Below are 25,350 nucleotides of genomic sequence, written 5' to 3' on the forward strand. Positions count from 1 at the left end.
TAAACTTTAACTCACTCACTCACTGTCCACTGACGACAGATTTTATATATTTATGTCTATATTTATGTATTATTACTGTACAACTTGATTTAGTCTCGATATGGCTGAAACATTGCCGATATGACTATAAATCTTAACTCACTCACCAAACAGTAGTCTGCGTATTGTTAGGATATTACAGGAATATCTTGCGAATTTCAGCTGTCCATAAGCTACTCACAGCCGCATAAAGCTGTAAGTAAAGATACTGTGTCATGTTGGATCAGTTGAGTGGAATAGACATGGACACGTTCACGCCACTCAGTACTGGAATGGCGTCGACTAGTGCCGCTTAAGGACATTCTGTGCTGCTCCAGACTATACTGAAAACGACAGGGTGGAGTAGTTCTGCGACTTTCTACATGTTCTACAACAAACCAGTGACTGACAATACGTTCGCATAGGCCATCCTCGACAACAGCTGAACCATTATGCATCTAATCATGGAGACTTGTCATATTCTAGGGCTTCAGAGGTAGAAGTACATAGACTTGCCAGTGGTTGTTTGAGATTGCTAATTTGGAAGTTTCATTTGTTCAGATTTTTTTTAACTCGCTTTCAGCTTATAATCAGCACTTGTTCTTTGTTTGAAACACCTCCTGTGCTTGAAACATCTCACGTGATCACGATCATCGTCGTGACTGGTTGAAATATAATCGTACATTAAACGAGACCTACCTGTAAGTTGAAGGTTGATAAAGATTATATGAAATACGAGGGCTGGTCAAAAAGTTCTAAGCCTAACAAACAAAACCAACAATTGTGAAAGTGTTTTTATTTTTATATTTCAACATAATCTCCCTGATTTTCAATACACATCTCATATCCATGGTGAAACTTTTCAATTCCATTCAGGAAGACGTTTTCTGAAGCCACCCTGAAAAACCCTTTCACGGCAGTTTGAGGTCATCGGCGCTTTCCACGAAGGTGTTCTTTCAGTTTAGGTAACAGATGGAAATCACTTGGTGTCAGGTCCGGTGAGCCTGGAGGGTGAGGAAGCTCTTCGAACTTACATTCTCTTTGATAGACGATGAAGCAAATCAGCAAACTAGGCACCGGTAATCGGCTTGCACTTTGAATTAACATTTTTTAACATTTTTTAGGGTATCTGGTATATGGCATTGTTAATAACTGATTATATAATTAAACCACAATATAATTACACGTTTAGCAGCTAATATGTTAAGGGTGAAGTGTCCACATTCCTTAGTAGATTTCCTTACTCCCAAAAGTCTATTAAATGTCAATATCTGTACAGATTCCAAATATTATATTTTACACAACCTTGTTGAACAGGGTGTTACATTCGAACAAGTCCGAATAAATAAAAGCAGCAGAAAGTCGAAAAAAACCAGAATTGTGTCGACAGAATCAGATGTCTGGTGGACGCTGATGAGGAAAATCATTACATGTTTGTGTAATGCTACAACTGCGACATGTGCTGAAACATGTGAACGAATTTGTCCGTTTGAGGCACGACGAGAGGAATCATAGGCAACTATATATAACACCCAACATGTATATCTATGTCGAGCAACTTTAAGACATTGCCCAAAAACCAAGTTGTTTGCTCCTTCCATGATCAACGACACAATGTACAACAGCATGCTTTAGGGGCTGTTAACTCGTATCTCAGTAGGAACATAAGAACCGCACATTGTCTACACAGCAATCACGATGGTGCTCTGTGACAACAAGCATCTAACATAAAATGCCAGCCGAATACTCATTTAGTACATTAGAAACTCAGTAGCTTATTCTCAAGTGACATATGCAAAAGACAACCTGTTCAATACACTTTCGTTCATATTGTGTTCCTACATGGAAGCACGGTATTTTAAAAGACTTACATGACTTTGGATTGCGAGGCCGTTTGCCTCAATTTATATCCAAGTTTTTATCTGACAGACAATTTCAAGTCCGCGTGGGTACTACCCTGTCTGATCATTATAATCAGGATCAGGGTGTCCCACAAGGCAGTATTTTGTCTGTCACATTGTTCAGTATTAAAATAAATAGCCTTTCTAAGGTTTTAAATGACTCCATTGATGGATCTTTATTCGTTGATGATTTTAACATATCATGTCGTGGTAAAAACATGCATACTATCGAAAGACAATTACAATTATGTCTAAATAAGATAAATAAATGGTGTTTAGAAAATGGTTTTAAATTTTCAAAATCCAAAACAAATTGTATACACTTTTGTAGGAAATACAAACCCCATAAAGACCCTGATTTAATTTTAGATAACACTCCGATTAAAGTTGTGAAAGAGGCTAAGTTCTTGGGTCTTATTTTTGACCATCATTTAACGTTTTTACCTCACATAAAATATTTGAAAAATAAATGCCTGAAGGCCCTTGATCTCCTAAAAGTTGTTTCCAATTCCAAGTGGGGAGGGGATCAGAAAACCCTCCTTCAACTGTACAGTGCACTTATTCGCTCTAAACTTGATTATGGCTCCATCATCTATGGTGGAGCCTGCAAAAGTAATCTTAAACTTTTGGACTCTATTCACCATCAAGGTCTGAGACTCTGTCTTGGATCTTTCCGAACTTCTCCTATTGACAGTTTATACGTTGAGGCTGATGAACCTTCCCTCAAACAACGCCGAATTAAATTATCCTTACAATATGTCACTAAATTACGCTCTAATACCTCGAATCCTGCATATGACTGTGTTTTTCACCCCCTTTATGAAAATCTCTATAATAAACAATCATCGGTTCTCCCCCCACTTGGTATAAGACTTCAATCTGATATTTCTGCCGCTAAAATTAATCTTGCAGCTATCGCCCCCACGCAGCTTTTGTCTTCTCCACCTTGGCAGTTGGTAAAGCCAGAGGTGGATCTGACATTAACTAAATTAAAGAAATCGGAAACAAATCAACTTATTTATCAACAAAAATATAATGAATTAAGAAACACATATAATACTTACAAATCTATATTTACTGATGGATCCAAGAATAGTGGCGCTGTTGCTAGCGCCACTGTCATTGGATCCAGGACTATCTCCTCCAGATTACCCGACAATAGTTCTATTTTTACAGCTGAGGCCAATGCCATTTTAACAGCTTTACAATATATCAGTAAACAGTCAAAATATCAGAAGTTTATCCTATTTTCCGATTCTCTTTCTTGCCTGCAGGCTATCTATAACATCTCATGTCAACATCCACTTTTAATCAAAATTATTGAATTATTTAATGAACTTGCTACTGGCCAATACGACATCGTCTTTTGTTGGTTGCCCAGTCATGTGGGCATCAAAGGCAACTCAATGGCTGATGCTGCTGCAAAAGCAGCACTCAACAAATCTGTGACACCACTTCTTATCCCATATACTGATTATAAACCTTTAATCAGATCTTATATTTGTGATCTGATGCAAAAGAAGTGGGACTCCCAAGTCGGTATCAATAAATTACATGAAATTAAACCAAATATTGGTTACACCTACTTGGGCTGTCAGTCCAGATTTGAAGAGGTCATTATGCGACGATGTCGTATTGGCCATAGCAGGTATACACACGAATATCTTTTAAAAGGTGAGGATCCTCCATTTTGTATCCCTTGTGATGAAGGAATCACCGTCAAGCATGTCCTGCTTGATTGTGTTGATTTTTCCATCACAAGGGATAAATTTTTCAAAGTTTCATCCTTAAAGGATCTTTTTAATATCAGTGTTCATTTAATTATTGACTTTTTAAAAGAAATTGAATTGTTGCTAAAATTTTGATTGATATGTTTTGTATATAGTATAGTTTTTATAATTGGTAAAATAAATTTGTTAACTGTGATTGTTAGTGGCTGTATTCTCGAAGGGGGTTGAAGTAGTGTAAAATTATTGTCCCCCTGAGAGGGTATGTAAGACCACGTCTTTCAAAGTCTATTTATTTCTACCACGTTCTTAATCGTAGTATATATGTTCATTTAACTTTGGCTAAATTTGTCATAATCGCCAACAGCTGAAGGGATGATGTAAATCCAGCTGGGGTCCATGCAGGTAGCAAAAGTACTGTAAGTCCCAATGGACCCTAGCATGGTGATCTACCTTCAGCTGCTGGCGATCTATAGCCTGTTTTTATCTTGTATCGTTATGTATAGTGATATTCTCTTTTAAAATTCCGTACTAGTTTTATATCTTTTTCTGTGATGATCTAGTAATTTTACTGTCCTTCGTTGACAGGTTTTTATACAAATTTCAATGTATGTATTATATTTAACTATTGATGGTCACGATATGGCTGAAATATTGCCGATGTGACTTTAAATTTAACTCACTCACTCATATTGTGTTCATAGTATCACACTACTGACAACAACAAGGTAACTAATGATCTGAATGTAGCTGTCCTTTTGACACAACGCAACATCTAATCACAATGAAATTTCACATCGTGTGTGAACAGCACGTGATGCACGTACTTTTAAGCAGTAATATAACTTCTTCGTTTAAAACCTGACAACTGTAACTATGAATTTAGAGATCCAACCTCACAGGACGACAATTCTATGCACAGTGGTTTATGTCACTTCGAGCAAGTGCTTCGAAATCTCCCAGACAGCTCAAGGCATGACATCAAAATAGTCAAGATGGCCGCACTTGATTGCAAATGTATGCAACTACTTTAATAATCTAAGAACATGTAGTGCAAATATACATGAAGACAATTTACTTATTGCCTGAAGAAAGGACAACTGATTTATTGAACATGCATTACGAATACACCACAACGTTTCCAAGCCAGGACATGCTATGTATTGATCATTTAGAACACACCTTGAAGCATGCATACTCCAAACTAAAGACTTCGTACATGATCCATTCGTGGTTTATATCACGAAAGATAATAATAGTAATGTTTAGCTTTCAGTATATATTTCACGCGCACATAAAAGTAATGTATTCAGAGTCTTGTCTTCATGACTTTCCTACCACAGTTAAGGGGACTACACTCAACCTTGTGATTCAACAAAAGCTCCCGTGTGTTTCTCCCTAACGATGTTGTGTTTGTGTCTTCTGTGACTGACGTCCATGACGGTGACGGATCTTTGTGACATATCAACTCGAGTACTTGTTGTCGAAACTTTTGTCCTGTGGCACAGTATAGAAAGAAATTTATGGAATGGTTGACGTACATTAACAATTCAGTGACTGTCTTTGCAAGATTGAATTGTACAGTTTCATGTGTATCATTGTTGTCGTTGCGAAATGCCAGGACAATCATTGAAACGTTCATGGGTAACGTGGTGATGAGGAAGTTGAAGGATACCGTAAGCAACATAACGGTCAGTTTGGTACTTCCTTCTCCTGGCTGTTTCTTCCCTCCTTCAAGCTTCCTTCTTTCCGTCATGCTCCTCATCCTCTCACGACTGCCTCGTGCATTGAGAACTTGTCGAATAATGAGAATATTCAAAACCAGGATAGTAACAAATGGCAGGAATGAGTAGATGATTCCGTCAACCCATGGCCAAACTTCATCCACCAATACTGTGTGGTTGGCTACTGCATCACAATTAGCAATGTTCTTTCCATCTACTGTTGTCTCTATTAATTCAACTGTCCATAAAAAGTGTAAATTTATGGCAAACATGAGGCATATTAAAATGAAAATTACCCAGCGTGCGCGGGGAACGTTGCACATTTCAGTTGCTTTGAATGGATAGCATACAACGATAAACCGCTCTACCGTGACAGCCATGATGAGCCATACTGAAGTGTCACTGGACACGTAGCCCAAAATAACTGTAAGTTTGCACAACCAGTTGGCCTGTACCTGGATATCCACACCGGTCAGTTCCCCTATCCACAACCTCAACAACCCGATGTACAGCACTAAAGAATCGGCTATGGCAAGGGAAGCAAGGTAAAAATATGTAGAAACTTTTAACATCGGTCGACGACGTAACACAACGAACGAAAACAAGTTACCAAATGTTCCGATAATAATAAGAATGGGTGGCACATATAATAACAGCAGCTTGTTAATTCTGTATTCCTGATAGTGCATGACAGGCTCCTCGAAGCCTTTAACATACATATTGTCACCATTCAGAAGCCGTTCAAGCTCATACTCTCCTTCAATGCCCGCCTGCTCAAAGAGCATCTGTCGATCTGCCGGAGATAGCTGCTGTATTAGGCTCAATACGGCTGTCAGGTTGTAGGAGTCTGCTGCGCCTGCACTGTTATCACCTTGCATTATGCTGAAACATACAGAAATAGTGTTTTCTGTTTGTAAAATAGCACCACGACGGACAGAAGATATAAACTAACTCTTATAAGGAAGTTTAGAATGGGAAAACAGAGTACCCACTTCAATTTTATGAAAAATACTGCATATCTTTAAGGCAAAACGCTTTCCGTGTCATATGAATGTACCCCACGATTAAAGACAAAGATTAAATTACTCATGCAGGAACTGATACTCTTCTATGGTTTTCATTCTCCAAATTCTGAAATTGAATATTTCGCCAAAGTTATGTAGATTGTATCATCACATGGAATTCGCTCAAGTGAGTATCAAATGTCATGCAGAGTCTGTTTGCTAGTGCCCATAATGAAGTATAATGTGACTATGGATCGAACCCGTATCCGGCCAAACGCTCTTTTCACAAGACCATTGAGGCAGCCCCTGAATGAAGCCCTTCACAACACTCAAAGGCACTTGGACAGTTCAGTTTGTGTGGTTACTGAATGAATGTTTTTGGCAATATATTCTGATGAATCTATCTAAAGTGCAGGAGTTGTTGAATATACATACTTTATACCACTTCTCGCAATAATCTTGTTATATGTCTTGAAGGTGATACCTGAAAAAGGGGTTACCATGCAGGGAATCGAACCTTGATCTTGGCACGATGAACTCTTTAATCATTCCCACTGCCCAAAATATATGTAATATTTTTACAATTGCTTCACACTGATCTCAAATATAAACCCATCCTGCCTAACAACCACTGCGGGACATGCTCTCCCTTTTTTTGTATAAACTAACTGCCTGAGATATGTACCTCATTGAAATCAGTTGTTAGTGTTTGCAGCCCGCTACACATAAATCTGAGGACATTCTGTTACACGCTAATCGCTCTTCCCCCGTGTGGACTCGGGGTAGAATTTGTCCACAGCACCCCATTGCTGGTCGTACAAGGCGACCGAATTGGGCAACCTGTTTGCCGTTGGTTGCGCCCCTGTGTCGGTGGAGGACGGGATTCTGATGGTTGAGGGCACTGGAGCCAGGAACAGTGTTCCTTTTGCCCAACACACCACTTCGACCCTTACTTCACCTAGACGGGTGGTAGAATGGGCCCGATTCTATCAATCGGCTGGTCACGCAATGCCTTGTGCATGGAAGTTTGAATTTCAAAACATTATGATCACAAAAATGCTCTTTAGTTATGAAATTGTTATTTTGATGATATTAATTTTGCCTAGAGTCCTATGCCAGAAGGCGGTGTGTTACGACGTAAATTGTAATAAAAAAGGTAAATTGTAATACTTGCAGCAAATTGTAATAATTTTGACGTAAATTGTAATAACAACGTAAATTGTAATAAAATTTGAGGTAAATTGTAATACGCAAATTGTAATAAAAATTGACGTAAATTGTAATAATCTCAACTTGCGGTAAAATGTAATAACTTTTTACGTAAATTGTAATAACCTTATAAGTTTAGTGTCAAAGGCGTTAAACGACTAGAACCTATCCTTGTCAGGGTTGGTAGAGGGTGTATCGTACAATCGTCATTAAAGTATGGGTGTGGGGGAGGATTGAGGTCGTTATCGTACATTGTTGTATAATTATATGTATATATAAACGCATTGGAATTTCATTTCTATGGTTGTCCAGAAGAGGATTTATTACTAGAATGAACTTAGTTTTCTTATTTATTTGAGAAATACTCTGTGTGTTTTGTATTATATTTTGACGAAGAATTCAAATACAACAAATGAGTGACAGATCTCCTGTGCAATGTCAAATGGAAAAAACCAGTCGTCAGCAAATGCAGCATAGATTTCCCATGCATGGGAAAGGAGAATACTTAATACATAACATTATATACAATGTTTTTATTAATATCAAAAGAGGGGCGTGGATATTCTTTACCTACATTGCATATACTATTAGATATTGTGTATTCTCGATCTCTGTAAACTTCTCACAGATAAAGAAATAATAATAAATAAATGCAAACCATGTTAACTTATGCAATATTTGTAGCAATGTATGATTAACATATGGATCATTAATATAACATAAAATAATTCCTTTCATAGGAAGAAGTACATTTAATGAAATAAATGAATAAATGAAGAACTAACAACAACTTACTGACAACCTTTGCTGGGAAAATAACTCCTTGCCAACAAAAACAGAATCCATCATGATAACAGCACGAAATCATAATTCACAAGCATATACAAATAATATCCAGTATCTTCGGGCATGTCTTGTTGAGTTTCAAAGAGCATCAGAATGTATAATAAATTTGTTGCAATCAATTATTGCTGAAATAAAACTGTTTTGATCAAAATTGAAAGGATGGAACATCTATATTGAAAAGGGTTTGTCACTAACGTAAATATTCTCTTTGACCTTATACGAAGAGTATTCTAAGATCATTAAACTCGGCAATCGTTGGTGGATTGCGCCAAGCAACCTTGATACCAAATTTGGTACCTCACGTATAATGCGGTATATAATTTTCGAAACAGATAATAACGTTTTTCATAAGTTATCACTAATTTGTGACATATACGGACAAAAATTACCTCAGAGGATAATCTTCTCTGGGGGTTAAAGAGGATTAAAATAATTCCAGCTAACATCAAGCACTGTAATAAAATATTGAAATTAAAGCATACCTTCTTTACATTCCAATGAAAAGAAAAGTGACTAACTAAATTATATTTATCTCCGATACTATGCCCTCATCAGCACACACACACACACACACACACACACACACACACACACACACATACACACACACATACATACAAACACATACACACATTGGTATGTATGTATGTATGTATGTGTGTGTTTGTGTATGTATGTATGTATGTATGTATGTATGTATGTATGTATGTATGTATGTATGTATGTATGTATGTATGCCAGTAAATACGACCTCTATATGTCATTGGCATCAGATCTATGACTGCACTTCTACATATAGTTCCAAGTGAAAGATGAGTGACACTACTTTGTGAGAGGTCCAAAAAAATGCCGATAAGAGCAATTAAAAACAAAATGTAACTAATGAACAAAGTAAGATATTATAAAAGATAAAATAGAAACACAAACCTGTAGATATACGTATTAGAATGTAGCAAATACATTAGATAAACGTATCTTCTACGTAGATAAAAGTATGTCCGACGAAGACATAAGTATATTCTTACATTCACACCCCCCCCCCCCCCCCACACACACACACACACTACATACCCATACAAAAAAACACAACACAAACACTGTATGTATGTGTGTGTGTGTGTGTGCGCGCGCATGTAGGTGTGTATGTAATCACAGTTAATGTTAGCTCTATGTCATTGTTATCACATATATGACTGCACTTCTTCATACTCTAGATGACAGTATCATGTACGTAGATGAAAGTATGTAAGTGGACGATAGTATCTAGATGGCATACTATCATCTACGTAGAAGATACTATTATATACGTAGATGAAAGTATCTTCTACGTAGATGATAGTACTATTAAGCCTATACCAGACAGACAGACAGACTAATTTATTCGTTACTTCAGGCCACCGGCCCATAATACAATGGAAATATAATGTATATATATATATTTGCATACTGGGTAGATTTAATAATGATTTACCGTTCCACACTGTTTTCTTTCAATGTTCATGAGTGAGTGAGTGAGTGAGTTAATATTTAACGTCACATCGGCAATATTTCAGCCATATCGTGACGAGAATTAATACATTAATAACATATAAGTATATATACTTTATAAAAAACCTGTCAGCAAAGGACAGTACAATAACTAGAATATCACAGAGTGTATTAAAACTAGTTGAGGAACATATAAAAGCAGAAAGAATTAACAACACAATATAAAAATGGGCTAGAGATCGTCAGTAACTTAAGGGAGATCACCATACCAGGGACCATGGGGACTTACAGTGCCTTTGCTTCCTGCATGCGCCCTGGCTGGATTTATATCATCCCTTCAGTCACCGACGATAGCTTACCAGTTAATCCTTATCTTAAAATGACAAAAATACTACGTTTTAAAATTCTGGTATGCATAACAATACATTGAATGATGTGGGACTTACATACCCTCTTAGGGGGACAATAATTTTACGCTACTTCAACCCCCTTCGAGGGTACAGCCACTAACAATCTAAGTTATATATTAGCACTACCAATATATAAAAACATATTATGTACATCAAAATTTATGTATTAAATCAATTTCCTTTTAAAAAGTGCAATACTAAATGAGAATTAACTTGACATAAAAGGTCCTTGACTGTTTTGACACTATAATATTTATCCCTTGTGATGGAAAAATCAATGCAGTCAAGCAGGACATGCTTGACTGTGATTCTTTCATCACAAGGGACACACAACGGAGAATCCTCACCTTTTAATATATACTCATGTGTATATCTGCTGTGGCCAATACGACATCGTCGCATTATGACCTCTTCAAATCTTGACTGACAGCCCAAGTAGGTGTAACCGATAGTTGGTTTAATTTCATGTAATTTATTGATACCTACTTGAGTGTCCCACTTCTTTTGCATTAGATCACGGATGTAAGATCTAATCACGGGTTTATAATCAGTGAATGGAATAAGAAGTGGTGTCACAGATTTGTTGAGTGCTGCCTTTGCAGCAGCATCAGCCATTGTGTTACCAATGATACCAACATGGCTTGGTAACCAACAAAAGACGATGTCATATTGGCCAGTAGCAAGATCATTAAATAATTCTATAATTTCGTGTAAAAGTGGATGGTCATATGAAATATTCTTAGTGGCTTGAAGACAAGAAAGGGAATCAGAAAATATGATGAAATTATTAAGTTTGGTCTGAGTATTTATATATTTGAGAGCTGTTAATATTGCCTGCGATTCTGCTGTAAAAATTGAACTTTCATTTGGTAATCTGGATGATATGGTTCTGGATCCAATGACGATGGCGCAAGCAACTGCGTCACCATCCTTGGATCCATCTGTAAATATAGACTTGTAAGTATTGTATGCGCTTCTTAATTGATTAAATTCTTGCTGATACATGAGTTGATAGGTGTCTGATTTCTTTAGTGCCGTTAATGAAAGATCTACCTGTGGCTTAACTAGTTGCCACGGAGGAGACGAGAGTATTTGAGTCGGAGATATGATTGTGAGATCAATATTTGCAGCAGAAATGTCAGGTTGTATTCTTATTCCAAGGGGTGGAACAAGCGACGGTTTCTTATGATAGAGGTCTACATGGTGAGGATGAAAAACGCAGTCATATGCAGGATTTGATTGATTTGAATATAGTTTTGTGATGTATTGTAAAGATAATTTTAGGCGGCGTTCTTTAAGGGATGGCTCATCAGCTTCAACATACAGACTAGATACAGGAGATGTTCGGAAGGCACCCAGGCAAAGCCTGAGTCCTTGATGGTGGATAGAATCAAGCAGTTTTAAGTTACTTTTGCAAGCTCCACCATAAATGATGGAGCCATAATCCAGTTTGGAGCGTATGAGAGCTCTGTACAGTTGGAGGAGAGTTTTCTGATCCCCTCCCCACTTTGCGTTGGAGACAACTTTCAACAGGTCAAGTGCCTTCAGGCATTTATTCTTTAAATATTTGATATGTGGCAAAAAGGTTAAATGATTGTCAAAAATAATGCCTAAGAACTTGGCCTCCTTTACAACTTTAATAGGAGTGCCATCTAAAACTAGATCTGAGTCCTTGTGAGGCTTGTACTGTCTACAAAAATGTATACAATTAGTTTTAGATTTTGAAAATCTAAAACCATTTTCTAATGACCACTTTTGGATTTTGTTGAGGCATAATTGTAGTTGCCTTTCAATAGTATTCATATTTTTACCACGACAGGAAATATTAAAATCATCCACGAATAAAGATCCATCAATGGAATCGTTTAAAACCTTAGACAGGCTATTTATTTTTATACTAAACAGTGTGACAGACAAAATACTGCCTTGTGGGACACCCTGATCCTGAGTATAATGATCAGACAGGGTAGAACCCACGCGGACCTGAAATTGTCTGTCGGATAAAAACTTGGATATAAATTGAGGCAAACGGCCTCGCAATCCAAAGTCATGTAAATCTTTTAAAATGCCATGCTTCCATGTAGTGTCATATGCTTTTTCCAGATCGAAAAATATAGACACTGCATGCTGTTTGTTAACAATGGCATTCTTAACAAATGACTCCAATCTAACTAAATGGTCAATGGTACTACGATTTTTACGGAATCCACATTGAATATTTGTAATTAAATTATTGGATTCTAAGTACCATGTTAATCTATTATTGACCATGCGTTCCATGGTTTTGCAAACGCAACTAGTTAATGAAATTGGTCTATAATTTGATGGATCGGTATGATCCCGTCCAGGTTTCGGTATAGAAACAACAATGGCATCACTCCACTAAGAAGGAAATTTTCCAGAGGTCCATATATCATCAAATATGAAAAGTAAGGTTTCCAAACATGATTCTGGTAAATGTTTCAGGAGTTGATAATGTATGTTTTAGCCCCTGAAGCAGTATCATGAGCTTGCCCAAGGGCAGTATGGAGCTCATGAATGGAAAAGACTTCATTATAATCTTCCCCGTTATCTGAATTAAAATTAATAGGTTTCTGTTCCTGCTGCTTTTTATATTTTTGAAATTTAGGTACATAGTTAGACGAGGAAGAATGCTCAGCTAGAGTTTCACCCAGTTTGTTTGCAATATCTGATTTATCAGTTAACAACTGATCGCCATTTTTAAGATGATGTATGCTTGATTTATTACCCTTACCTTTAATTTTCTGAATCATGTTCCACACCTTGGACATCGGCGTACGTGAATTAATTTTGGACACATAATTTTGCCAAGATTGGCGTTTGTTTTGTTTAAAAGTACGCCTGGTTTCAGCATTTACAATTTTGAATTTATTTAGGATAGCGTCGGAAGTACTTTTCAGCCTTTTTCCTTGCCTTCCTAGCTTGTTTGCAGTCGTTGGTAAACCATGGTTTTCGAATGTGAGGATTTGCGGAGGACTTCGGGATACATTCTTCAGCTATTTTATTCAGTTCGCCAGAGAAAAGTTGTATAGGGTCAGGAACATTGAGAAACTTTTCAGGTTTTAGTGCGTTAGTACAAAGTATTTCATATGAAACCCAGTTGGCCTTAGTAAAATTCCATCTCGATGACGGAGGTACATCAGATGGTGTCACAGATTTTAAGACAGTAGGAAAATGGTCACTTCCACAAAGGTCATCGTGGACTGACCATTCAAATTCACTTAGTAAATCAGAATCAACAACTGACAAGTCCAGACAAGAATACGTTCCAGTTGCAGGATGGAGATACGTTTCAGAACCATCATTGAAAATACAAGTCGTTATTAATGAAAAAATCCTCAAATAATTTACCTTTGGAATTGCTGTCATTACTACCCCAAAGTGGGTTATGGCCATTCAGATCTCCCATGAGAACACAGGGCTTAGGGAGTTGGTCATACAGTGCCTGAAGATCAGACTGTTGGAGAGAGTACGTTGGAGGGACATACAAAGAACACAAAGTAAAAACAATATTCAATGTTATACGTACTGCTACAGCCTGAAGAGGGGTATGGAGAGGAACAGGACTGTGAATGATGCCCTGCCTCACCATAACAGAAGATCCCCCAGTTGCTTTATCCCCTGGTGGGGAAAAGTAATGGTAGGAATCATATTGTCGTAAATCAAAATTATCTGTAGTTTTAAGGAACGTTTCTTGCAAACAAAAGGCCGATGGTTTAAAATCTTGAACTAAGAGCTGAAGGTCATTAAAATTGGTCCGAAGTCCTCTACAATTCCACTGGATTAAATTGGGAGAGCAACTCATGGCGGCTCAATTGGAGATCGTGAGTGTGGAGAAGGTCCTTTACGCTGTAATGACAGCGATGGAGTGACCTCCATATCTAAAGGTTCAAAGGGATTTTGAACCTCCAGAGGGAATGTCAAGGGTGAAAGCACCTTAATATGTTTAAGGGCCTTAGATTCTGTTTTCCTTTGTTGCTTTCTTTCCTTTCTGGTTTGGGTCACATCATTTTTTTTGTCACTTTCAGGTGAGGTATCAAGTTGAGAGTGAGTGAGTGAGGGAGGTTCATTTTCTGGCAGAGGTTCCGTTTGTGAAGGTGTTGAAGTGGATTTGGGGGAAGTGGTGGTATCTTCAGCATCAATTTGAAACAACTCAATGTTCATGACACACACACACACACACACACTAAAGCCTATACCAACCATCCCTAACTTAACAGTTTTGTACGTTTGTCATCATACACAGTATTTCTCGAATTGTACATGTGAAGGCACTCTTGAAGAGGAACCTCCTCGTTGTGAGTGCTGGGTAGCGCTAATAGCTCTTCCCCCGTGTGGAACCGGGGTAGAATATTTCCACAGCACCCCATTGCTGGTCGTAAGAGGCGACCAAAGTGGGCAGCCCGTTTGCCGTGGGTTGCGTCCCTGTGTCGGCGGAGGACGGGAGTCTGGTAGTTGAGGGCACTGGTTCCTGGAACTGTGTTCCTTTGCCCAACACACTACTTTGACCCTTACTTCGCCTAGACGGGTGGTAGGATGGGCCCGGTCTTATCAATCGGCTGGTCATGCCAGGCCCTGTGCGTAATATTGTATATGAACACCTGTGTTGTATTTTACTGTATATTTTGGTCTTGGCCATGCATAACTTGTGTTAATCCTAATTTTGCATTGAATAAATTGCCCAGAGTCTTACGCCAGAAGGCGGTGGCTCATGGGCCAATCTGGTGATGTTGACCTCTGTATTCTGTATGTCTCCAATTCCTGTCATGGACTGAACCTGCCTGGCACTACATCTGGTAGATAAATATAGCTATTCAAGTCATATTTTCTGGAGTATAAGATCCCTGTATCCCTGGTGTTTGCATCCTGGATATCCGGTGCAATATAACACTGTCCTTGTTGACACTCGATGGTGGGTGTGGAGCAGGGATGCTGAAACTTATACTTACAACATGTCTCTAAATCTGCACTCTGGTTCTTCAAATACAAACAAGCGTAGGCATACAGATTCTGTCTCGTCTGATGAAGATGTCTCTCCACAAGTGGCCGATTCTTGGCCTAGGTTCATCGTTATTTCATCCGCTGATGGCTCTCCTTTAAAGCTCAATCCTTTTGTCATCTCCAAGGGAATCCAAAGTACCTGTGGGGAAGTCAAGAATGTCACACGTCTTCGTTCTGGCTCAATCCTTGTTGAATGTACACGGAGACAACAATCCGTTAATCTGCTGGGTCTCCAGCAGTTTGTTAACACAAAGGTTGTTGTCTCAGTGCACAAGACACTGAATTCTTGCAGAGGTATTGTGAGAGATCGCGCTCGCTGTCTGTCAGACATGGCAGAAGAGGACATAGCAAATGAATTAAAAAATCAAGGCGTCACCGCAGGTAAGCGTTTTACCAGGAAAACACAGGAAGGAACTATTGTTAACACCCAGACTTATCTGTTCACTTTTTCAATGTCTACTATTCCAAAATCCATTAAAGCTGGCTACTTTAACATCGGAGTTGAGGTTTATATCCCAAATCCACTCCGGTGTTACAAGTGTCAAAAGTTCGGCCATGGAGCTAAATTTTGTACTGCTAAGGCAAGATGTTTCCGTTGCAGTGGAACTCATGAGAGTTCAGACTGCACAAATGAAATCAAATGTGCCAACTGCAACGGAAAGCACTTGTCCTCATCCAAATCTTGTCCTGTATTTGAGCAGGAAACTAAAATCTTGAAACTGAAATGTACAAACAACATTTCTTACACAGATGCTAAAAAATTACTCCTTCCAACGCAAACTTCTACCAGAACTTATTCAGCTGCTGTGTCCTCTCCTACTCCAGCTGTCACATTTTCAACGTCCTCCACACAAACTGATATCTCGTGGATACAGGATACACAAATTACTATTGAGGAGACCAGTAAGACATCTCGAAATGACCCATCCAAAGCAACATCAGCTTCTCAAACAGAGACTCTCTCACCAGAACCTACTACAACTATTCGTTCAGAACCAGACACCGTAATTGAAACTGTTCAGGGCAAAGCCCAAATATCAAGGTTGAACAAAAAAATCTAAGAAGAAAGGCAAGCCCATCCAGCATTTGGAGGTGCCTTCTCCTACAACAACTATTGAGGTTCATAATCCTTTTGAACCTCTGGAGATGGAGGTTAGTCACTCAGTCCCAGCTCATGGGAATGGACCTCCCTCCCGCTCACGATCTCCAGTTGAGCCGCCGTGAGTAGCTCTTCTCACATTATCCAATGGAATTGCAGAGGACTAAGGAACAACTTAAATGATTTACAATTATTAATTCAGGATTATCAACCATCAGCACTGTCCTTACAAGAGACGTACTTAAAACATACTGATTTAATTGACATCAGACAGTATGATTCGTATCATTTCTATTCACCTCCAGCTGCTAAAGCCACTGGTGGCTCTTCTGTCGTGGTGAGGCAGGGTATTATACACAGCCTTGTTCCTCTTAATACGCCATTTCAAGCTGTTGCTGTTCGGTTAACTTTAAACTTTGTTTTCACGTTATGTTCTCTTTATGTACCTCCATCTTCGACTCCTCAAATAATTGATCTTCAAGCCCTATATGACCAGCTCCCCAAGCCCTGTATCATCATGGGAGATCTCAATGGGCATAATCCACTTTGGGGTGGTACTACTACAAACCATAAAAGGAAAATATTAGAAGACTTTCTTTCGAACAATGACTTATGTATTTTTAATGATAACTCTAAAACTTATTTACATCCCGGTACAGGCACATATTCATCTCTTGATTTATCACTCACAAACTCAGAACGATTAAATGAATTTGAATGGTCAGTCCACGACGACCTCTGTGGAAGTGACCATTTCCCGACTATTCTTCAAAACATAACTCCATCTGATGTTCCTCCAACATCAAGATGGAACTTCAGTAAAGCTGATTGGTCGTTGTTCGAATTACTCTGTGAAAACAAGTTACATCCTGGTCGTTTTATTGATGTTCCTAATTCAATACAAATGTTTTCTGATGAACTAAATCACATAGCTGATGAATGTATTCCTAAGTCCTCTGCTAATCCACACATCCGTAAACCATGGTTTAATGATACTTGCAAACAAGCTAGGAAGGCACGGAAGAGAGCTGAAAAGTATTTCCGTCACCATCCTATGGTACATAATTTAAATAAATTCAAAATTGTAAATGCTAAAGCACGGCGTACGTTTAAGCAAAATTAACGCATGTCTTGGCAAGCTTATGTTTCAAAAATAAATTCACGTACGCCCATGTCGAAGGTATGGAACATGATTAAAAAAATCAAAGGTTAGGGATCTAAATCTGGTATCCACCATCTTCAAAATGGGAATGAATTATTAACTGATAAATCAGATATTGCTAATAAACTGGGTGAAACTTTGGCTAAACATTCTTCCGCATCAAATTATGTACCTCAATTCCAAAAATACCAAAAACAGCAGGAAAAGAAACCTATTAATTTTAATTTAGATAATGGAGAAGATTACAATGAAATAGTTTCTATTCATGAACTACATACTGCCCTTGGACAAGCTCACGATACTGCTACTGGAGCTGATAACATACATTATCAACTCCTGAAGCACTTACCCGAATCATGTTTACTATCTCTGTTAAATATTTTTGATAAAATCTGGACGACAGGAAGTTTTCCGCCTTCATGGCGTGCGGCTATTGTTGTTCCAATACCTAAACCAGGACGTGATCACACCGATCCATCAAATTATCGTCCAATTTCATTGACAAGCTGTGTTTGCAAAACCATTGAACGCATGATAAACAATCGACTTGTTTGGTACTTAGAAACCAATAATCTCATTACCAATATACAATGTGGTTTCCGTAAAAACAGAAGTACTATCGATCATTTAGTACGTTTAGAATCATTCGTTAAAAATGCCATAATAAACAAACAACATGCAGTGTGTATCTTTTTCGATCTCGAAAAAACATATGACACTACATGGAAACATGGTATTTTAAAAGTTACATTATTTTGGATTGCGAGGTCGTTTGCCTCAGTTTATATTCAACTTTTTAACAGACAGATAATTTCAGGTCCGCGTGGGTTCCACCCTGTCTGATCATTATAATCAGGATCAGGGTGTCCCTCAAGGCAGTATTTTGTCTGTCACATTATTCAGCATAAAGATAAATAGTTTATCAAAAGTTTTAACTGATTCGATCGACGGATCACTTTTTGTGGATGATTTTAACATTTCCTGTCGTGGTAAAAATATGCATACTATTGAAAGGCAACTTCAATTATGCTTAAATAAAATTCATAAATGGTCTCTTGAAAATGGTTTCAAGTTTTCAAAAGCTAAAACAAACTGTATTCATTTTTGTAGAAAGTATAAACCGCATAAGGACCCTGATATAGTTTTAGATGGTGTTCCTATCAAAGTTGTAAAAGAGGCCAAGTTTCTTGGTACTATTTTTGACCAGCACATGACCTTTCTGCCACATATAAATTATTTAAAGACTAAATGCCTGAAAGCATTGGATTTATTAAAAGTAGTTTCAAATTGAAATGGGGAGAGGATCAGAAAACCCTCCTCCAACTATACAGAACGCTTATCCGCTCTAAACTTGATTACGGCTCCATTATATATGGTGGAGCATGTAAAAGTAATTTAAAAAAACTTGATTCTATTCATCATCAGGGCCTGAGGATTTGCCTTGGAGCGTTTAGAACGTCTCCGGTTCATAGCCTGTATCTCGAAGCTGATGAACCATCACTTCAACAACGTCATATAAAGTTATCTTTACAGTACATTTCTAAATTGCATTCTAATAACTCCAATCCAGCCTTCGGTTGTGTTTTTACTCCCCTCTATGAAGAACACTACAATAAAAAATCAAGTCTTACTCCACCCCTTGGAATAAGAATAAAAATCATATTTCAGCTGCTAACATACATCTTGACCTTTTAGCTCCCACAGAACTTTGTCTTCCCCGCCATGGCAATTGGTAATGCCAGAGGTGGATCTATCCTTAACTAAATTCAGGAAATCGGAAACAAATCAGCTTATTTATCAACAAGAATATAATGAATTAAGAAGCAAATATGATACTTATAAATCTATATTTACCGATGGATCTAAGGATGGTGACGCAGTTGCCAGCGCCTCCATCATTGGATCCAGGACTATATCTTTAAGACTTCCAGATAACTGTTCCATTTTTACAGCCGAATCCAAGGCCATATTAACAGCATTAGAGTACATAAGTAAACATTCCAAACATAAGGAATATATTATTTTTTCAGATTCTCTTTCTTGTCTTCAGGCAATTAAAAATCAGTCTTGTAAATATCCACTTTTAATTGAAATTATTGAATTATTAAATGTTCTTGCTACTGGCCAGTGCGACATCGTTACCCCGCCATGTTGGGAACACAATGGCCGATACTGCTGCAAAAGCAGCACTCAACAAATCTGTGGGTTGTCAGTCCAGATTTGAAGAGGTCATTTTGCGGCGATGTCGGATTGGCCACACGAGATATACACATGAGTATCTTTTAAAAGGTGAAGATCCTCCGTTTTGTATCCCTTGTGATGAAAGAATCACGGTCAAGCATGTCCTGCTTGACTGTATTGATTTTTTCATCACAAGGGATAAGTACTTCAAAGTATCATCCATTAAGGATCTTTTTAATCAGATAAGTCCTCATTTTATACTTGCTTTTTTAAGAGAAATTGAATTGATTGATAAATTTTGATGACTATGTATTGTAAATAAATAAATAACTTTTACTATTGATAGTATGAATAATTCACTGAGATTGTAAGTGGCTATATCCTCGATGGGGGTTAAAGTAGTGTAAAATTATTGTCCCCCTGAGAGGATATGTAAGACCATTTCATTCAAAGTAATTTATCTATCCCTGTTTTTAAATGCAGAATATTTGTATATTTTAATTTTCGGCTACTCTCGTCAACATTCGCCAATGATTAAAGGAATGGTGTAAATCCTGCTGGGGAACCATGTAGGTAGCAAAGGTAATGTAAGTCCCCATGGTCCCTAGTATGGTGGCCTAACTTTAGTTGTTGGTGATTAATAGCCTGTTTTTATAATGTGTCGTCTGTCGTAATCCAATCATTTTATTGATCTAAAACTAGTTTTAAATTATAATCTGTGATCTATTGCTAGTTGTTGTACTGTCCTTTGACGACAGTTTTTTTTATATATGCTATACCTTGTTCAAGTCACGATATGGCTGAGATATTGCCGATGTGACTTTAAATATTAACTCACTCACTCACAATACTTGGGTTGTCAAGTCCAGATTTGAAAAGGTCGTATTAAGGCGATGTCGTATTGGCCACAGCAGATATACGCACGAATATTTATTAAAAGGTGAGGATCCTCCGTTTTGCATCCCTTGTGATGAGAGAATCACGGTCAAGCATGTCCTGCTTGACTGTGTTGATTTTTCCATCACAAGGGATAAATATTTCAAGATTACATCTATGAAGGATCTTTTTAATATCAGTTCTCATTTAGTTATTGTTTTTTTAAAAGAAATTGAATTGTTCCATAAATTTTGATTAATATGTTGTGTACATAATATAGTGTTTTATAATTGGCAGAATAAATGTGATAACTGAGATTGATAGTGGCTGTATCCTCGAAGGGGGTTGAAGTAGTGTAAAATTATTGTCCCCTGGAGAGGGTATGTAAGACCACGTCTTTCAAAGTAGATTTATTCTTACCATATCTTTTAACCGTAGAATATATGTTCGTTTAATTTGGCTAAATGTGTTAATAATTGTCAACACCTGAAGGGATGATGTAAATCCTGCTTGGGTCCATGCAGGTAACAAAAGTACTGTAAGTCCCCATGGTCCCCAGTATGGTGATCTACCTTCAGTTGTTGGAGATCATAGCCTGTTTTTATAATGTATTGTTATGTATCGTAATATCAATTTTATGATTCCATACTAGTTTTAAATATTTCTCTGTGATAAATCTAGTTATTTTACTGCCCATCGTTGGCAGGGTTTTTTATACGTTTTCAAAGTATTTATAATATTTAACCTTTGATAGTCACGATATGGCTGAAATATTGCCGATGTGACTTAAAACTTAACTCACTCACTCACTTGTACATGTGAAACGCAAGCTCAACTGACAAAAATCATTTCTAGTCAATTGGCGTTTTGGACACTACGGTAGTAAGGTTATTACAATTTACGTAATAATTTATAACATTTTACCGCAAGTAGAGATTATTACAATTTACGTCCATTTTTATTACAATTTGCGTATTACAATTTACGTCAAATATTATTACAATTTGCTGCAAGTATTACAATTTACCTTTTTATTACAATTTACGTCGTAACACGGTGGCTCATGGGCCAATCTGGTTATATAGATCTCTGAATTATGTGTTCTTGAGAAATGTGTCATGGGACGAACCAGCCTGGCACTTGTGCTTTAAGATATCATAGCTTTTTATGTCTGTATTTTCTGGAGTATGACACCTTTGTAGCCCTGATGTTGCAGACTGGCTGCCGCTGCAACATCGTCCTTGTTGTCACTCGATGGTGGGTGGGGAGCAAGGGTGTTGAATTCTATTCTTCTACCATGTCTCACCACGCTTCTTCTGGTTCATCAAAGACCTACAAACGTAGACATGTCGACTGTATTTCATCTGACGATATTGCACTCGTGAAGAGCAACCTCCTCGTGGTGAGTGCTGGGAAGCGCTAATAGCTCTTCCCCCGTGTGGAACCGGGGTAGAATATTTCCACAGCACCCCATTGCTGGTCGACCAAAGTGGGCAGCCCGTTTGCCGTGGGTTGCGTCCCTGTATCGGCGGAGGACGGGAGTCTGGTGGTTGAGGGCACTGGTTCCAGGAATAGTGTTCCTTTGCCCAATACACCACTTCGACCCTTACTTCGCCTAGACGGGTGGTAAGATGGGCCGTGTCTTATCAATCGGCTGGTCATGCCAGGCCCTGAGCACCTTACCTTTTTGCTCAATGCTCTAACTATTCGGCTTGGAAATATACATCTATAATTGAATGACTGTTTTAATTTGTTGAATTTATGAAATGTTTGAATATACATGAATATTGAATTTTGCACTACTTGTTAAAATCCAAATTTGCCTAGATGCCAGTGCCAGAAGGCGGTGGCTCATGGGCCAATCCGGTGGATTTATTTATCTTTCATTAGTACTTCTGCTTGAGTATACCCTCCTGGTATCCTTGGTGCCGTCTGATGGAGATCCACAGATGTGTGGCATCGTCCACGTAGACACTCCATGGTGTGTGGGGAGCTAGGAGGGTGAATCACATTTACTACTACCATGGCATCCCCACACAAAAAAACGTTCACACGAATCTGATGATGAAGATTCTAATAAACCTCTCATCAATCCTAATTACTGGTCTAGATTTCTCGTTCTGTCTGCTCCAGATGGTGGTCCTCTCAAACTTAATCCGTTTGCCATAGCAAAGGGAATGAAGGTTTGGCTGGTGATGTGAAAGAAGTTAAAAAACTGAGATCTGGTTCTCTATTAATTGAATGTAGAAGGGCTATACAATCTCAAATTCTGTTATCAACCAAATCACTGGCAAATGTTCCTGTTGAGGTTTCTCTTCACAGGACTTTGAATAGCTGTAAAGGCATTGTCCGTGACATTGGACGTTCCCTTTCAGATATGGCGGAGACTGACAGTGTTACAGAGTTACACTCACAAGGAGTTACTGCTGATAAACGCTTCACAGCTAAAAAGAACAATGAAGTCATAAAAACCAATCCTTATCTCTTCACATTTTGTCTTCCCGTGCGCCCAGAATCACTTAAAGCTGGTTATTGCAGCTTAAGGGTCGATACATTTATACCAAATCCCTTAAGGTGTTATACTTGCCAAAAGTATGGCCACGGATCAAAGTCATGCCATGTACCAGCTGCCTGCCATCGGTGCGCAGGAACATGTGAAGACAGTAATCTTTGTGATAAACCTCATCACTGTGTTAACTGCTCTGGAAACCATCCATCTTCTTCAAAAGAATGTCCCACCTGGAAATTACAATCCAAAATTTCAAAGGTTAAGTATGAGCAGAACATCTCTTTTTTCGATGCAAAAAAGGTTGTTCTCGATCAGGAACAACCAGGACCCTCTTTTGCCTCTGTTGTTTCTGCTTCTCTGCAGTCATCAAAGAACAAAACCGTGTCATGTCATTCTGTTGGTTGCCAAACCGACTACACGTGGGCTACGACATCTGCCCCTGCCCTGCTGTCTACAGCAGTCCAGATGAGGCCCCCACAAGAGACATCTAGCTCACAAACAGCCTCTACATCTCCAATCCTACCTCAATCTCAGGCATCTGGTGATAGGGATTCGTCTCTATCACAGAAACAATCGCCTAAATTAGCTGAAGCACCACAATCAAAAACAAATGTGAAACAAACTGCAAAAAGCAAAAGCAAACCTAAGACAAGAATCGTCACAAAAATATCTCAGCGGCAGAGCCTCAAAAGGGGACAACCAGATACAACTTTTTAATAAGTTTGGGTCCTTAGAGGACATGGATGTATCCGATAACATCCATTATCGGACACATAGCTTGTCACCCTCAAGGAAGGTGAGGGGTAGATCCCCAGTTAATCCCCCGAAAATATGTTGTACAGTGGAATTGTAGAGGAGTAAAGACTAATTTTAATGAACTACATCTATTAGTCCAGGATCTTAATCCATCAGCATTCTGCTTTCAAGAAACATATTTAAAGCAGACAGACAATTTTAATTTACGTCAGTTCAGTGCATATCATTCGTTTTCTCCTCCAGGCGATAGGGCCACTGGAAGATCTTCAATCATTGTGCGACAGAATGTTATTCACAGTCCTGTTGTACTTAAGCTGTTGCAGTGCGACTTACTTTACATGTTGCATTTACATTGTGTTCTTTGTATATTCCGCCGTCGTCAGCTCTCCAGCAGTCTGATCTTCAAACACTACACGATCAGCTCACTAAGCCCTGTATAATCATGGCCAAAATCCTCTTTGGGGTGGTACAAACACTAATACTAAAGGTAAGGTACTTGAGGATTTTATAACCAATAATGATCTGTGTATCTGTAATGATGACACTAATACTTATCTGCATCCAGCAACCGGGACTTACTCTTCTTTGGATTTGTCCCTTACTGATTCAAATCTACTAAACGATTTCGATTGGTCTGTCCACAATGATCTTTGTGGAAGTGACCACTTCCCAACTATCCTATCAACTGTGAATCCGTCTGATGTTCCTCCATCTACAAGATGGAATTTTACAAAGGCCAACTGGTCTTTATTTCAAACAATGTGCTTAAATCAAATAAAACCCGAATGTTTCACTGATGTTACGGATTCTATTCAGGATTTTTCTGACGTTTTAAATAGAATTGCTGATGAATGTATACCTAAATCCTCTACAATTCCACATATACGTAAACCATGGTTTAACAAAGAATGTAAACAAGCTAGAAAAGCGAGGAAAAAGGCAGAGAAATATTTTCGACGCCACCCAACTGTCCACAATTTAGATAAATTTAAAATGTTAAATGCTAAAGCTCGTCGAGCATTTAAACAGAATAAACGCCAATCATGGCAAAGTTATGTCTCTAAAATCAATTCCTGTTCTCCAATATCTAAGGTTTGGAATATGGTACAAAGGATTAAGGGCAAAGGATCAAATCTAGTGTTCACCATCTTAAGGAGGGTAATACACTATTAACCAATAAATGTGACATAGCAAACAAATTAGGAGAAACTCTTGATAAAACATTCTTCCTCATCAAATTATACACCAAGATTTCAAAAATATAAAGACCAACAGGAAAAAAAGAAAATTAATTTTAATTCTGATAATGGTGAGGATTACAACGAAATTTTCTCCATCCATGAGCTGCTTACCGTCCTTGGGCAAGCTCATGACACTGCCACGGGTGCTGATAATATTCATTATCAGTTACTCAAACA

At 38.1% G+C, this 25,350-nt stretch overlaps 1 protein-coding gene across 1 annotated transcript in view; it reads right to left on the reverse strand.

Moving 5' to 3' along the window:
• Positions 1-4,389: 4,389 nt before the first annotated feature.
• LOC124123236 (FMRFamide receptor-like) overlaps positions 4,390-25,350 on the reverse strand; it is a 211,069-nt gene continuing 190,108 nt past the window's right edge. The window contains exon 3 of the mRNA XM_048398843.1: positions 4,390-6,252. Within this exon, the coding sequence (XP_048254800.1) occupies positions 4,956-6,252 (1,297 nt within the window). The 3' untranslated portion in view covers positions 4,390-4,955. The remainder of the gene's footprint in view (positions 6,253-25,350) is intronic.

The sequence above is a fragment of the Haliotis rufescens genome, unplaced genomic scaffold, assembly GCF_023055435.1.
Source record: "Haliotis rufescens isolate VD_foot unplaced genomic scaffold, xgHalRufe1.0.p SCAF_19, whole genome shotgun sequence".
Taxonomy (NCBI): Eukaryota; Metazoa; Mollusca; class Gastropoda; order Lepetellida; family Haliotidae; genus Haliotis; species Haliotis rufescens.